The sequence below is a fragment of the Anoplophora glabripennis genome, unplaced genomic scaffold (assembly GCF_000390285.2).
Source record: "Anoplophora glabripennis isolate ALB-LARVAE unplaced genomic scaffold, Agla_2.0 scaffold239, whole genome shotgun sequence".
NCBI classification, from domain to species: Eukaryota; Metazoa; Arthropoda; class Insecta; order Coleoptera; family Cerambycidae; genus Anoplophora; species Anoplophora glabripennis.
Window position 1 is genome coordinate 111,440 of NW_019416322.1, and position 17,558 is coordinate 128,997.

Consider the following 17,558-nt stretch of genomic DNA (forward strand, 5'->3'; position numbering starts at 1 on the left):
TCAAAATAGGTACCTCTTATACTATTATATATTCTATTATATATACCTCTTATAGAATTTTGATTAAATGAGCGGTTTGGGTACAAAAAAATATTTTTTAAACGTCTACATTATCTGTACCCTGTATATGTATATTCTTAACGGAAATTTGTAATTCAAATCTTAATCCAAGACGACCTATAACTTGATATGTGGTGGCTACAAAACTAATTAAAATTCATAAGTTAAACAGCATTTCAACCTAAAGTTCGTGCCTTGTTGTAAGTTGTAAGAAGTTGAAGTTGCTAATGCTGATCCACCTTGGGTTTATCCTTTTAGGTCTATAAATAATGAAACGTGTAAGTACACGGACTTATCTGTTACCTAACAAGATCTACTTCAGCACATTACTTATTAAATTGTTTACCTAGGTCCATCCTATAACCTGTTATATCAACTTCAGCGGTTTATAGTATGTATCAATGTATTTGTTAAGAATTTTCCTGTGGTACTGATAGATTTTAATTTTTATTATAAGAATGTACTTAAGAATCATTTGATATCAATATTATATTAACACTACTTGTTTCTTACTTATGAAATAGAACCTTCTTAGTAAAACATAATGGTATTCCAAATTAATATAAAGCTGGTTCAGGTGTTCCCCAGGGTTCCAACTTGGGGCCGCTACTATTTGTTCCCTTTACTAATGTTTTGTCAAATAGTACGTATCATTTTATATGCCTTTTTACTGAGAAAGTAAAATGTAATTTGTTATATGTTAATGCTACATGTTACTGGAATAAGGAAAATAAATTTGATACCGTAACCTGAATTCAATTATCAAACTTCATTATGCTTTGTTAAGGCCTAAGCTTGAGTATGATTCACGACTGTGGCACGCGCAGCCATTTGTTGCTAACAGTGTAGTAAACATTTTTTGGGATATTTCTACTTCAGAAGACCGCTGGATAATCATTTTGTTCGCGGTACCTAGAGACCTATGCTTGGAACTTAATGTTGCGTAACAGACATGCTATCGCACCATTAACATTCGGTTATAAATTTTTAATTGATCTAGTGCATGACTCCAATTTGTTGGTTGTATTTCAGTTTAATGTTCCTTCTAGAAATACACGATCCCAAGAATGAATTCATATATCTATTCGTAAAACACATGCTGTGCTATGCTTACAGTGATGTTTTGTATGATGAACTAGGTTTTGACTGATAATAGTGTTGAATTTTCACATACATAATATTTCAATACTTCTAAAATATTGTTTTTTTTCTTATTAATTTCAGACAAAACACAAAACACATCATTATATATCGCGCACTTTAAAAAATTTTTAATGTTTCGAAAATCTGTCTGTTTTCGTCTTCTGAACTGATAGTGATTTTTCATTTCTAATTTTTTTTGCCAGTTTAAATATGTTCTAACTGATAAATTCAATGTTCAATTGTTCACATGATTTTCGAGACGATCGTTGCGGTTTGCGTCAGTGCTCTGGGAATTATTAAGCCTGATCAGACAATGCAATTTAGTTGCAGCGATAAAATTGCGGGGATAAAATTGCATGCTTATTATCACATAATTGGACAAAATTGCTGCAATTTGTTAAGTTTGCAGTAGTTTTACCAACTGTGCATTGTTTAACATGTAAACTTTCTTGTATGTATCTTGTAAACAATCATTTTTAATTCAAGCAAAACATTGCAATGGATGGAAATTTAAAAGTAAATTGCTGTATAGCTTTAATAGTGGCTTCAACGGTGTTACTAATAACAACCATGATCAACAGCCAACAACAGCTATGTTGGTAATATACAAATCTTCATAAAAGTAACTAGAAACCATGCAATTTTGTTGCACGGAATAGAGCATAGTCTGATAAGAAAAATTTCATGGATTCTATTGCGGCAACCAAATCCCTGCAACAAAATTGCATTGTCTGATACAGGCTTTGGTGGCAAGTGTTTTATTTTATTTAAAGCAAGTATATTTGTACAAAACGAAAACCAGTTTCAAAGCATTTATTTATATTGAAAACATATTTTACGTAAAAACTAGATATTGAATTAATATATTCTGGTTGTACTTCTTTTTTACGCGAGCAGCTGTATCGGTTACATTCCATCCGCCTCAAAATATTTTATATTAAAAATAAAATTCCATCCCAGTAGAAGTAGATACGTGGAAAAGAATAACATTTTAATTCAACTGTTACGAAAAGGTGAACTATATTTCTCTTTCATTGCGTTTTATTCTTTGCTATTGAAATATTTAAAGGGGACAAAATATAAATACATATCTATAATATTCATGCGGAAACAGATTGTGTTATCAGAAAAACAATTGAACATTAATTTAGAAAGATATGTTCAAAAATTCGAATTCGATAAAGCATGGTGTATTTTTTGCAAAGAATATCAAAAAGTCGTATACATTATTTTTGATGTACTTTTCATTCTGAATATAATAATTAGAATCACCATATTTTATAGTCCAATTAAATAAGCCTTTAAATTGAAATTTTGGTCAACTTGCCTGAATTTTTGATATGAGTTAGTTTGAGATATGTTATAATAATAAGTGATTTTTTGTTCAACCCCCGGCCAAGGGTGAAAAAAGATAAAACAAAGGGGTTTTTCAAGATAACTCAAAACGGGTAAGGGCTAGAAAAAAGTTTCTTTTCGTATAAAAATTGTAAAGCATAGGTACAATTCTACATAAAAATGGCCTCTTGACTTTTTGTTGTGTTATTAAATTTAGCAGAGTTAGGGAGACTAGAAGTTAAGGGAAGATTTCAGAAATTTAAAAAAATCATAAGTAGAAAAATGAATGAATTTTGTATTTTTTGTCGATCTACTCTAAAAAATGTAACCTTTCTTTTCAGATATACAGGGTGTCCGGTAAGTACCTCCTAATCTCTCGGGAGTGTATAGGGGAGGTCAAAATAAAACTAGTCCTTCCTATAATTTTTGCTCCTAATGTGCCCCCTAACGGAGTTATGGGGGGTCAAAGGGGTACCTAGAAATTAACGTTTAGGGTTATAACTTTGAAACCACCCTGTATATTTTAATAAAATTTTCGTACGTTGTATTACACATGGAGCTCTACGATTTGATGCTAAAATCAACTTTTTGCTATTATCAGGTGTCCAGAAACGGACTGGCCCTATCACAATTTTTCTCAAAATTTTGACAGAAGTAATTTTATCAAACTGAAAATATTATTATTAGATACTCTGAAGGTTTTTCTTTAAAAATGGTACTCTTTATTTATTTCGAAAAAATGAACGGTTTGCGAGATAAATCGGTTTTGAAAAAAATTGGTAACAAATACAACAACAATTAAAATTTATTTTTTTACAATAAAATCATTCCCGCTAGTGCCAGCCTACAGATTCACCATAAACATTTACTGGTGGTGAATTAAGGGAATGAATAATGCCGTTTCTTGTAAAATCAACATCTATGACCAAAATACATCTACAAATTATTATTGCTCTTGTCTCCATGGAGTTCTTTTCTATTGTTTTCGTTGTTAGACCCTGTTGATTTTAAAGTACTTGTCAAAGGCGCGTGACAGAATAAAAATTCAATTTTATTGTGGTATTCGTTTTAAGCCGTTAGAAATAACATTTAAAAATGGAAGAATATTCCTGTGCAGAATATGCTGATATGCACCTAATTTATGGGGAAGCATTATGCAACTCCGTGGAGGCAAGAAGACTTTATGAGGAAAGGTTTCCGGGTCGACATTTGCCGAGTCCAAAAACTTTTGAAAGAGTTGATCGTAGTTTAAGAGAAACAGGTAAAAAAAAATAGTGAAAAACGTTAGTGAAACTAATTTCTTCCGAATCCTTTATTTAGGAAGCTTTTTGCCACGCCGTGGTGGAGCAGGAGCCCCGAGGAGAGTACGAGACCCTCATGTAGAGGAACAAATATTGGAAGACGTTGCTAATAATCCTTCAAATAGCATAAGGAAGCTTGCGGCGCAAAACAATGTTACAAAATGGGCTGTACATGAAACTCTGAAAGAACAATTGCTTTACCCGTACCACATCCAAAAAGTACATGCTATGTCTCCAGATGATTATCCAAAAAGACTTCAATACGCCAATTGGTTTTTACAGCATCATATTCGGAATCATAATTTTGGTACATCTATTTTGTTCACCGATGAAGCAGGTTTTACAAGAGACGGCATAATTAATTCGCATAATCTACATGTCTGGGATGAAGAAAACCCTCACGCTTTAGTTCAAACTCGCTACCAACAAAGGTTTATGGTGAATGTGTGGGCTGGCATTATCGGGAATCATTTGATTGGTCCATTTATTCTGGAGCAAAGACTTAATGGTGCTCTTTATTTGCAATTTTTAGAGGAAAATCTAAATATTTTGTTAGAAGAAGTGCCCCTTCAAATAAGAACTGAAATGTGGTACATGCATGACGGTGCACCACCCCACTTTGATCGTTTAGTACGTCAACATCTGACGAATGTTTTTGGTGATCGATGGATAGGTCGAGGCGGACCTGTATTATGGCCACCTAGGTCGCCCGACCTAAACCCATTAGACTTTTTTCTGTGGGGTCATTTAAAAAATAACGTTTATTCAACACCCGTAAATAGTAGAGAGGAACTTCTGCTGAGGCTAACACAGAACTGTGACCATCTCCGCAATAATCACGGAATATTATTTCAAGTGCACCGGGAAAACATTCGTAGGATTAGAAAGTGCATTGAAGTACGGGGTGCTCATTTTGAACATCTACCGAAGTAACATTTAGGTACCTTTGTTCATTGTTGAATGTTCTTTGTTGCATGTCTTGTAAGTAAGTTATTTTTCAAATGTTATTTTTAATTGGTCACTACTTGCTCATAAAGTATAGCCAACCCGTTCAAAGATTTCTGGACTTGATAAAGTTAAAGAAATTAAATGCATGAAATAATATGTAAAAAAAATAAATTTTAATTGTTGTTGTATTTGTTACCAATTTTTTTCAAAACCGATTTATCTCGCAAACCGTTCATTTTTTCGAAATAAATAAAGAGTACCATTTTTAAAGAAAAACCTTCAGAGTATCTAATAATAATATTTTGAGTTTGATAAAATTACTTCTGTCAAAATTTTCAGAAAAATTGTGATAGGGCCAGTCCGTTTCTGGACACTTCGTAGAGCTCCATGTGTAATACAACTTACGAAAATTTTATTAAAATATACAGGGTGGTTTCAAAGTTATAACCCTAAACGTTAATTTCTAGGTACCTCTTTGACCCACCATAACTCCGATAGGGGGCACATTAGGAAAAAAATTATAGGAAGGACTAGTTTTATTTTGACCTCCCTATACACTCCCGAGAGATTAGGAGGTACTTACCGGACACCCTGTATTTTTTAATTTTTAATAAGAAAGTTATAACAATTTCAAAGTTGTTCACCCCCCCTAAACAGAGATTTTAACGAAAATCCCGAAACAGGTCAATTTAATTTTGTCAATTTGTTTACATAAATCATATTTTTAAGTCTTTGTGTAAATATGATTTTTTTATAAATAAAAAATATAGTTTTTCTAAAATAAAAAATAAGGGTAGCATCCCCCAAACACGGAATCAATTGCGAAATATTTGTTTTTTATCATAAGTAATTTCCATTTTGTTTCATTTCAAAATATTGATTAGAACCCCAGAAATTTTGAAAAACCTGTTTTGGGGGGGCGAATTTTGAGGGTGTATTTCACCCCGTAAATATGTTTTTCCGCCGATAAAAAAATACGTGTCTCTACATTTTTTAGAGTAGATTGAAAAAAAATACAAAATTCTTTCTTTTCTAGCCATTGCTCCTTTCGAGTTATCTTGCTTGAAAAACTCCTTTGTTTTACCTTTTTTCACCCTTGGCCGGGGGTTGAACAAAAAATTACTGTCCACTTATTGCTATAATATAACTCACATCAAAAATTTAGGCAAGTTGACCAAAATTTCGATTTAAAGGCTTATTTAATTGGACCATTAAGTATCAATATAATAAAACAATAAAAAGGTAATTACGAATTATTACATTAAAGAAAAAACCTATTACTTTTCTTAACACTATTATTACATAGCAGTTCTTGTGGTAATCTGTATTCTTGATAAAGTTTCGTTAAGTTGGTAATTTATTCTAACGAAAAGTAATCTAAATTCTCCTTTCTCTGTTAAAGTAGTGCTAGACAGATATTGAAAAACTTTCTATTGGCTGCTTTGAAATTGACGGTTATTTGATTAACAGTAGAATCACGAAATTTATTTGATTAGTACCAGAATAACTTGTAGATTATCAAAGTATTTCTGTTGTGATTAATTTTTGTTAGTATTGTACCTTGTAAGATGTTCAGATTTAGCCTAATTTTTTAGTTCGTTTGCGTTGCTTATTACTAAAAATATTATTAGTTAAAAACTATGAGGGTTTTGCTAACATATTTAAATACAGGCAGAATCCAAAAAAATGTTAATATCTCTGTTACGCACAAGTAAGTTTGCATTGAATTTGACTGGTGTTATTAAATGCCCAATTACATAATTATATGACGCGTTTGTAATTTTTATATCACTCTTCTTACCCCCAGACGAGAATGATTTATCAAGAAATATTTCAAAACTCTTTTGAGTACTACCAGTGGTTATAAGAAATTGATTATTTTAAAGCATTGCAAGCATGTTATTTATGGACAATGTGCAAAGCAGCAAATTCTCTACACGTTCTTGAAATTACTTTGTCACATTGTATACATTAGTATAATTTAAACGATTCCCAGGCATTTTTATTTAAATTTTCAGCAAAAACTATTACAGTCATAACAATAATTTGACAACTAAATTGATAAATGTCAAGTTATTTCAATTGTTTTTGGAGTGGGTCATGGCTAATTTGACAACAGGTCTGATACGGGAGAAAGTGTCCAAAAAATAGAAAATTGCAAATATCTCTAAAAATAGTAACGGCAACCCTAACAATACTTATATGGCTGGAAAGAAAATTCAATCTACATGCGACTGAGTAAAAAATACTGAGTGTTCCATTTAAGTTAACAAAGTTATAGCTGTTTGAAGTTATCAAAATGTAACAGCAAAAATGGAACACCTAGTATGAATTTGTTGGTATACCATAATTTAGTGTTACCTATGCCCTTTACAGGTACCAAAAATTCACTTGGTATTACGGTCCTGAAAAGAGTTACTAGCATCTCCGCGGACCCTTGCATATGTCATATTTTTTCTTTAAAAATTAAAATCTCAAAATCTATAACTCCTAGTACACTAGGAAAATTAGCGAAAATAAAAGAGAACCTCGAAAAAAGTCCTATCCGAGATATTATTGTGAAATTGTCTAAAGGAACATAATACAAGACATCTCTCATCTCGTGAGTCAAAAATTTTTATTAGATAACTTTTCTATTTAAACAAATAAGCGAGGAAAACAGTTTTTTCACTTTGCAGGGAAAACCATCAATTTTAGCGAAAAGTGACTACAGACAACTTGTAGGGAGTAAAATTATCTACAAAATGAGACTTGTTAAATTAAAATCGGTTAATAAACAAAAAAGTTATTGCAAAAAAATAAGAAAAGTGACAATTTTTTAATTTGTTTATAACTTTAACATTTATTGTTAAAATTTTATAAAACCTATGACAAGTTGAGAGTTTTATCATATTTTAACAGTGTGCCAAAAGTGGACGCTGTAGGTGCAATAGTTTTCGTACAATTCAATTTGTTTATAACGGAGGCTCCAAAAGTTATGAACATTAAGCCTATGTACAAGCGTTAATTTTCAACCAAACATGATTCTGAAAGCGTCATTGTAATCTTAAAGACGTAATTAAGCGACCTATTAACAAATATCACCGTTTTTTTGACATTAACATTCTCAAATTGCGCATTAAAAAACCTTATAAACAATTTGAATAAAATTGTTGCTATTTATGCTACCTTACCGAAAATAGATACGGTGGATAGCTGGCAAAAAAATACAATTTTTTTTTGAAAAAGCACCCTCTACGACCAACAGGAGCCAAGATAAGAATTTTTCAAATTGATGCGCTCTGTAAATTTTGCAATATCTCGGCTTCTATTCATCGTAGAAACTTCTTTTTTTTTAACTGGGGTAGCTCGACGAAAAAATAACAATGGGCATATTTACGAATTCGTAGAATAGCCCTGAACCCCAGAAAAAATGCATCTTTTATACTTATTTTTTTTTTAATTTACAAAAATGTCACAAAAATTATTGTTAAACGAAATATTAATTAAAATTTCAATTTCGGAATTATTTTACTATTATTAATAGCTATCGTTCATTTAAAAAGTTATTTTTTTTACATATTAAGCCAAAGTAAACTTATTTTTTCAATTTTTTTAGCTATTTAATTACGATTAATCTAAAATTAAAGTAAAAATAGAAAAAAATAATAATTTTTAAATTGTATTATATTGCATTATATCTGTTATTGAAAATGGTTGTGATTAATATTTTTAATTAATTTTGATTATGTTGCAAACATTTTTTTGTATAAAATTAGTAATAAATATAATAAAAAACTTTATATATTAAAATTTATCGACCGCATTATTTTTATTAATATTTTTTAAGTTTGAGAATTTTGCAATAAATTCAAACGTTTTTTATTCTTTTTTAAATCTTTTAACAATAAATCACTTTTCGCTAAAATTGATGGTTTTCCCTGCAAAGTGAAAAAACTGTTTTCCTAACTTATTTGTTTAAATAGAAAAGTTAGCTAATAAAAGTTTTTGACTTACGAGATGAGAGATGTCTTGTGTTATGTTCCTTTAGACAATTTTATAATAATCTTGCGGATAGGACTTTTTTCGAGAAAAAATTGTATTTGCTTGGCCTATAGGTATACCTAGTTAATATTTAATAAAGTGACCCTCAAATTTCACGTAGCATCCGAAAATGCAATAATATATAGGGTGTCTCATTTAAAATAAGAAAGTTAATGTCGACTATCGGTTTAACCGGAAGTGCCATAAAGTTCTAAATATTTTAACTGTGTTGGCCCTACTGTCTTTGCTAGGTCGCCAAATTTTCAGATTTCACTATCGACATAGTGGCGATTCCTGGTGGGACACCCCGTATAATCTAAAATAATATTAAAACGCGAGGAAAGTGATTTTGTGCAACTTTTATTATCTGTGTCTTAATAATCCATGGCATATCAGATTTACATGGGTAATTTGATGAGAAAATTCAGGCAATACAATCAAAGCAGTAGATGCAAAAACTCTTTTGGTAGTCACTATGTTCGCAAATCAGGAAATCCTACAGAAATTCTGAAAAACCAGGCTTAAACGACGTAACTAGGAACAGTGAAACAATATTGGTGGAACTATTTTTCATTATTATAATAATTTGGTTACAGCGTTACATAATATCTTAATGGAACCGATATGAATGCCGTTATTCACCATAATGAACACCAAACTTCTTAATTGTCCCAAAGTTGGATAATCACTTTATAACTTATTGGAACTAAGGTCTGTTGAGTTTGTATTCTTAAACAAACAATAATCTACTGGTTCTGACAACGCAAGCTCGGTCCAGGAACAAAGATTCAAAATTATGTTCATTGTATTTAGTTTCCTTCAGTACTCGCATTTTTAATAAAGACATTCAATGTACCTACAGGGTGTTAGAAGTATGACTGCTTTAATTTTAACAGACGATAGAATACATTAAAATAAACAAAAAAACCTAATTACATATTTTTCAAATTCATAATTTGATTAAAAGTTGAGTTCCTGTTCCTAAAATTTAAGCACAACACTATCTTCGTACTACAAAATCGATAGATTTTATTTTATTTATTTTAAAACTGGAAAACAATCGTATTGGAATCTACTAAATGTTTCACAGGAATAGTTGTTTACATTTTTTCCGTAGGACAAGTCTGTCACGTCCATACGTGGTATGGATCGGCTATGGATCATTGGGTTAAGCGTTGTCACGTTGTGGTGAAACTCCCCAATATTAATACTCGCTGTATTTTGAAAACTGCTAATCTTACGCTCCTGTAATATACAACTTTTTTTTGTTCATTTATGATTACTCTATTTTTAGACTTTCTTTAATTTAAACCTGCTCTAGGTACCAAGTTAACAGTTAATCTTATTTTAGCTATAACACTGAAGGCCAATACGAAACTAGGAAAATTCCTATATTTTGTAGATGTTTACAACAGCCTATCTTCTATTATTTCAATATAGTAAACGTAAAGGTACTAGTGAGAAAAACCGTAGGTTATTTTTTGTTATCATATTTCCCTTAACATTAAGTTAAATTCCAGGAACATTTATTTAATCGGCTTTTCAATATTATTTTACTGACGAAAACAGGCAGAAGAGCCAATATTTTCATACTTCATTAAGTATTAACACAGGTCCTGTCAGGAACAATTTATTTACTCATCGGGAAATTCTTCCTTATGCCTTCATTTGTACAAAAACAGTTGTAAAACATAAAATGTGTTTCTGTCTGGACGAAATTCAAAATATATTATTTATTCATCGATAAGGCAACAAATATTATAGATTTGGTTGATTTCGTAAGTAATGAGAAATCACACTATAGGACATCTAATTACTTAACCTAAATCCTAATAAGAAGATTGCCAAAAACAAACTTTATTTATTAAGTTAACAATTATAAACCTATTTTTCCTAAACGGAGTATTAGGAGCTGGTACAAATATATACCTAACTATTAGCAAACTGTTGAGTGACCTTTATTAGCAATGGAGAAGAACGATTTTGTTCGAAATTAAAAATTTAAATTTCAAGCACCTAAGTCCCTAGAAAACGAGAACATTGAACCTCTGAATATTCAGAAAATCCTGAAAGGTTAATATCTTCTATCGGCATTGCTGCAATTTTCTTAACGTCGGCTTTTCAAAGGAAAACTGCTGCAAAGACTTGACTACAACAGGTCTCTCATAAGTTTTTGCTAACATTTGTTTATATTAAACTTTGGGTAAGTTTTCAGTTTTTTCAACAGTCAATGCAATTTACATTTAGGTTGTATATAATATTGCTGTTCTTTAATTGATTTTTAGAGAAAACAGGGTCTTAATGATAAGTTTTGCCCTATAAAAATGTTTGATAGAACGCTTCCCGACGGAGTTACAGGGTGTTAAAAGTTTCAATTATTTATATTATTTTTCCTGTAACTTCACTGGCATAAAACATTGAGTGATAAAAATTGGGGGATGACATTTTTTTTAGTAGCGACTATTTTTTCATGGATAACTTATTCCAAAATACACTCCAGTGGCGTAGTTACTGGAGGAGTACGTTCCTTTATAGAAATATCGACCTCCGCGAAGTAATTTCGAAGCGCTAGTTTAATGAAGATACAAGACAATACATTTCTGAAGTTGCAGCGGATGCCTCGAGGGCATAAACCCATGTTGATAGTATTGCACCCTAACTTCAGGACTGGTAAGGTAAGTAAACGTTAGATGTCAACTAACGGAAAATCTTGGAGCGTTAATATTACATTTCTCCCAAACTGAATGTATCTACAAATTGTAATTGACAGATGTTTGTATAAACAAATAGCCTCTTTTGAAATTTTAGAAGAGTTGTCGGTTCAATACCCTGAAAGAGCTTAAATTTTTACGATTTAAATTAGATAAATGTCCAGAAGAAAATTTCCGTAACTGCCGTTACGGAAGTTACAAGCCTTTAATGTTGTCACATATAAAACTAATTTAATTAATAACTTCATAACCCTTTTGCCAATCATGTTAAAATTTGGCACATTTATTTGGACTATTATGACGTATTATTTCTTAAAGCTTTAGTCAATTCGATATACTGAGTGATAGTTTTCTCCAGTTACCTCTCCCTTTTAGCGGTAGAAACTTTTACAGTGGTCGTATTTTTTTAAAACGGGCAGAAACATTGAAATGGTAATTTTATTTAAAAAAAATGTTGTGAAAGTCGCCTACAGAAACCCAATCTTGAGAAAAATGGGAGTATTTGTAGGTCTGTGCGTTTCGAGATTTTATCAAGAGATATATTTTTTTAAATAAAACAATCTTTTCAATGTAGCTGCCCGTTTTAAAAAAAATACGACCACTGTAAAAGTTTTGAAAACTAAAAAGGAGAGGTAACCGGAGAAAACTATCACCCAATATATCGATTTGACTAAAGCTCTAAGAAATAATACGCCAAAATCGTCCAAATAACGTAACAAATTTTAACGCGTTCGGTAAAAGGGTTGTGAAGTTATTAATTAAATTAGTTTCATTTTTGTCAACTTTAATGGCCTGCGTGACTCAAAAAGTTTTTTTTAACTTTTTCCCTTGATCGTATTTATTTGTCGTCGTGAATATGCAGTCAAACGTTGTCGATAAAATTTGCAGACACCCTGTATAATGCTTGTGTTATGTAAGAAAAATAGAAACTAATTAATAATTTGCTGCATTAAGTTTGAATTAAATTCAACACAAGACCAAATACTACCTATATTATAATTTAGTAAATTTTGAAATTTATGCACTCAAGAAAAAACGACATTTATATTTTTTGTTGCAAAATATGCAAAATGATATGACTTTGGAATCGCATTTCTCGCACGTCTTAAAACGCACAGATCTACATGTTGAAAATGGTCTACTGCCGACAATTTTGGGATTCTAGTGTTATTACATTGAAGCTTTTCACCTCCGAATTCTTTGAAACTGAACCGATCGACTTGAAATTTGGCAGATAGTTAGAGAAAAGGTCAATGAACATTAGTGACATAGCGCCGATTGACGCTTCCACTCTGTTGGGGGTTGACACCCCTTCTCGGGGGTGGACATTTTTTTTCAAAAATATCGCTGAATCGATGTTGATTTCTCGAAGAATTTTTTCGAGAAATCAATAGTTTTTTAGTTATTCACGATTGAAAACTTCTGAGTGAAAAAAAAACACTTTTTCAAAGTATTTTATTAAAAAAAGTGTAATGAACAAAAATGTTGCTTAAATTTAAAATTAAAATAAACAAAGAAAATCGGGTTTTAAAAAGTGTTGTACGTGCTATACAAAGCGAAATATGGTTAGTGGGAGCGGACTTGTTTTGGGGGGAATACTCGAATCGATGTATTCAACGTCAAATAACGGAAAAAGGATTAGTATTACGTGTATAACGCTCCAGGAGTTTTTTGTAATACTCAAAAAGACCTTCAAAATGAGCACTGATAAAATAGAGCAAAATTGAAGAAGTTATGGTCAAAAACAGATGGGTTGCTCATATTTTTTAAGGAAAAATGGGCAGTAAACGCTGTACCATTTCCATCAGAATTAAAATTAATAGTAGACCCTTTACAATTAGTTTTATTTTAGTGTTTTTCATACGATTCTGATTTTTTTAATAATGTTCTTGTTTGTTAATTATTTATCGAATAGTATATCTTGTAATAATCTTCTTTTTGCAGATGATTTAAAGATTTTTACAAGTATTGAGAATGAGGAAAATTGTAGATATTTACAGAAACAACCCAACTTAATTGACAAATGGTGTAATTCAAATCGTTTAATGTTAAATATAAACAAATGTTATGTAGTATCATTTTCCAGGAAAAAACAAATTTATAATTATGATTATACACTTAATGATATTACAATCTCAAGAAGTGATTGCATAAAAGATTTAGGCATCTTCTTTGACTCTAATCTTACCTTTGTTACTCAAATTAATCATTTAGTTAGTAATGCCAATAGGACTTTAAGTTTTATATTAAGGAACTGCAAAGATTTTAGAAATATTAGCACCTTAAAAATTTTGTATTATACCTTGGTTAGGAGTCAGCTTGAGTATGGATCAATTATTTGGTTCCCAATTTATCAGTGTCAAATTGATAGTATAGAATCTGTTCAGAGACGGTTTTTAAAATACATTTCTTTTAAGGAAGATGGCATCTATCCCGCCAGGGGTATTGATAATCAAATAAGTAGTCTCCTTAGTAAGATACAATTTTTAGTACCGCGTACTGGTTCAAGATATAACCAAACTTTCTACTGTGATAGGCCTAGAACTAATATTTTACTTAAAGCACCTATTTATTATGCATGTTATTATTTTAATAAAATCTGTAATTACTGTGATATTAATTTTTCATCACTAAATACAATAAAACACGTTGTTTACAACAACGAGCAATTCTAGATATACCTAGTCAATCAAATTAATTTTTTTTCAACTTTTCTCTTATACAGAACAGATTTTGTCAAAATAAACTCAGAGGTTTTGTTATGATTATCAGTGTAACTGTTCTTTATTATTATTTTTCATTTGCTATGTACTTCCTGTAATTGGGTTTACTTGTTGGAAATAAATGACATTATTATTATTATAATGTACGGTAAAAGTTGAAAACGTATTTTTATGTAAGATACGTAAAAAATGATAGACAACAAAAATGTTGCTTTTTTTATTCCTATAGCATAAAAAAATAAAGGAGCTATCGCCGCTTGAAGTATCCACTTTAGTGAAAAAAACGACCTGTCTCGAACCCTTTGATCCTTTCCATTTAGAAAACGAAGGAGTTAAAAGGTTTTACATGCAAACGATCTTACAGCTCTTGAAATTATCTTTAAAATGCTTTTTTGTAAGATACTATAGCTTCAAAATTAACCGAGTTATGGTGAAAAAACCAATGACAATTTTTCGGAGCAAAAATAGGCTTTCTCATTTTTATATATATTATATTATACAAATAAAATTAGTAAAACAAATTAGTGTGATTATTTATATGCAGCGTAGCAATTTTTTATGATTGATTATATTTAAAAATCGATTATAATAAAAATATTTTACATTAATGGTAAAAGGGTAGTTTATAAGAGTTGAAAATAGCAGAAGTAAAATATTCTTTCATAAACAATATAAGGGAATTTTTATTTTAAATTATTGCACAATTATAGCATTCCAAGATATAAAACGTAATTTTTTTATCATTTTTTTTAGCACAGGGGTGATTTATAAGGGTTGAAAAATGTTATGAGATACAAATTGTTTCGTAATCAACGAGGGAATTTTTATTTTAAATAATTGCACCGTTACAGCAGTCCAAGCTTTTAAAAAGTATTTTTTTATCATTTTTGTCAATACAGGGGTGGTTTTTAGGGGTTGAAAGGGTTCTTTTATTAGCTATAAGGTAACTTTTATTTTAAATAATTGCACGATTTAATCATTCTAAATATTGAAAAAATAATTTTTTATCATTATTTTTTGCACAGGGGTAGTTTTTAAGGGTTAAATAAAGGGTCGAAAAGATCAAATATATCATAAAACATGTTCGAGAACATGGAACATTATTTAATCTTTGTGCTTGAACAAGATTTTTATCAATAAAATGCTTAAAACTTAATTTTTTCAATTCTTTTCACCTAAGGGTAGTTTTTACCCCTAAAAAACAAAAAGCGCCAATCGGGCTTATGTCGCGTTTGAACTTGAGCCTAAGATGAGCCTTATTCTAAATTTTCATGCAAATCCATGCAGTTCCAAAGAATTCGGAGGTTACAGCTGATTTTCAGATTCAATGACTGTACTATATGTAACTTGTTTGTTAGTGTGTTTATTATTAATCTATTTTTTCCAATAATATATTTGATTAGGCGGTACTAATTAATTCGGTGTAATTAAATTGTTCATAGGGAGCAAAGTAACCCCAAAAATAGAAAAATATATAAATGATGCCACAAGTATTGGACTTACAGTATTTATTCATCTGGTTTCCTTGGTGCTTCATACGGGGGAGGCTCCTCCTCGGTAATAAGTTTCAGTCTAACGATCTCTGAAGCCGAATCGTACACAACTCCAATAGAAGGTACTATAACATTTTCCATTTCCACGCTGTCGGTTTTTAAGGGCGGCGGGGTAAGTTTCCTTTCCCTGATGGAGGCAGCTCGATGGATCCCCGAAGAAGGCAACAGCGATTCTTGCTGAGTTTCGTTGCCGTTGCAGGTCCTCTCGGACCTCCAGTTCTCGAACCGACCCGCAGAAGGAACCCTGCCAGTAGGCCCATCGAAGCACGGGAGGACTTGTTTAAATTCTTTCCGGAAATTTTCATTTAGCCAAGCGTAAAGGAACGGGTTATAACACGTCGATGACATGGCTATAGCGTGCGTGAAGAAAAACGTCAAGTAATTGTAGTCCCAGTGCTCCATTTGCTGATAGAAGTCGTTAATTATGTTTATAGCGTTTAAGGGTAACCATGAGATGAGGAACACCGCAACCATTGCTATTAACATTCTGTTGGTTCTCCTTTTTCTTTCCCTGTCGGCTTCTTCTTTGCGTGAATTCTTAGACCCTGGCTTGCTCCTTGCCCTGTCGTTCAACTTAATCGATACGCAGATGTAGCAAAATGCCATGATCAAAAAAGGAATTATGAATTGCATTGCAGTTGTGATCCCCCCAAATGTCCTCCTCCATTCTTCGCTAGGCCAATTTTCATCGCAGAAATATTTCTCGATAGCGATTTCCGAAGTATTCTCGGTGGTGTGCTTCATATAAACCCCGTAGGGCAATGTTACCAGCATGGAAAATATCCAAATAATCACTATAATGATGATACACGTAGACAACTTCATCCTTGGATGAAAGGGGTAGATTATAACAAAATATCTGTCGATAGCTATAGACGTCAATGTAAGCGTTGAAATATAGACGCTGATCCCTTGAGCGTAAGATACCAGGTGACATATTATCCTACCGAACACCCATTCTCCTAGAAACGTGTACAAGGGTGTGAAGGGCACAGCTAGCACACACAACAGTATGTCGGACAACGCCAAATTTGTTATAAATAAATTTGTTACAGTCTGCATGGCCTTGTTCCTGAACACAACGTAACACACTAAAACGTTTCCAAATATTCCTAACACAAATATTGTTGTATACACCATGAAAAATACTACTTGAACTGTGTTATCGTTAATGATATTTTCGTTTGTGTCATTATTCGAAACAGCACTTGCCATTTTCACTGGTGTTGTATTATTCATTACTGGAGGTTTCTCACTTCGGTATGGTTCATTTTTAGCGCTCACTCGGCAATCGTCCCAGAATTAGCACCTGCGAACAAAATAAGTATATTAATGCTAATTTCACAAATTACAGAGTAAACTTTATATGAGTGTACAAGTATAAAAACCATGAGCATTTGTGTTTGATATTCAACATTTTATGGAAAATATGCTATGATAAATACAAAAGAATAGACAAAATAAGGCTTGATGTTTATGCAGCACCAGCAAGTATGTAAAGTGTGGGAATTTTTTGTAAACAAATGTACTTTACGTACAAGTTTTTTTCTACCAACGAAAAATATATGGTATAAATTAAAATACATCCATCTACTGTACGCTCATTACAGTAAAGTAATTTTATTTTAATTCTAACAATTTTCGTTGACAAAAAGTATACAGGGTGTGCCACCAGTAACACCTCGGTGGTTAGGGACCAAACGGCAAGTGATTTATTTTATTTTATTTAATACACTGTTCAACAGGTACTACCCAATTATA

At 31.5% G+C, this 17,558-nt stretch overlaps 1 protein-coding gene across 1 annotated transcript in view; it reads right to left on the reverse strand.

Annotated features, from left to right (window-relative positions):
- Positions 1-17,558, reverse strand: part of LOC108911157 (prolactin-releasing peptide receptor-like) — a 94,441-nt gene that overhangs the window by 19,950 nt on the left and 56,933 nt on the right. The window contains exon 2 of the mRNA XM_018716007.2: positions 15,748-17,106. Coding sequence (XP_018571523.1) covers positions 15,753-17,036 — 1,284 coding nt within the window. The 5' untranslated portion in view covers positions 17,037-17,106 and the 3' untranslated portion in view covers positions 15,748-15,752. The remainder of the gene's footprint in view (positions 1-15,747; positions 17,107-17,558) is intronic.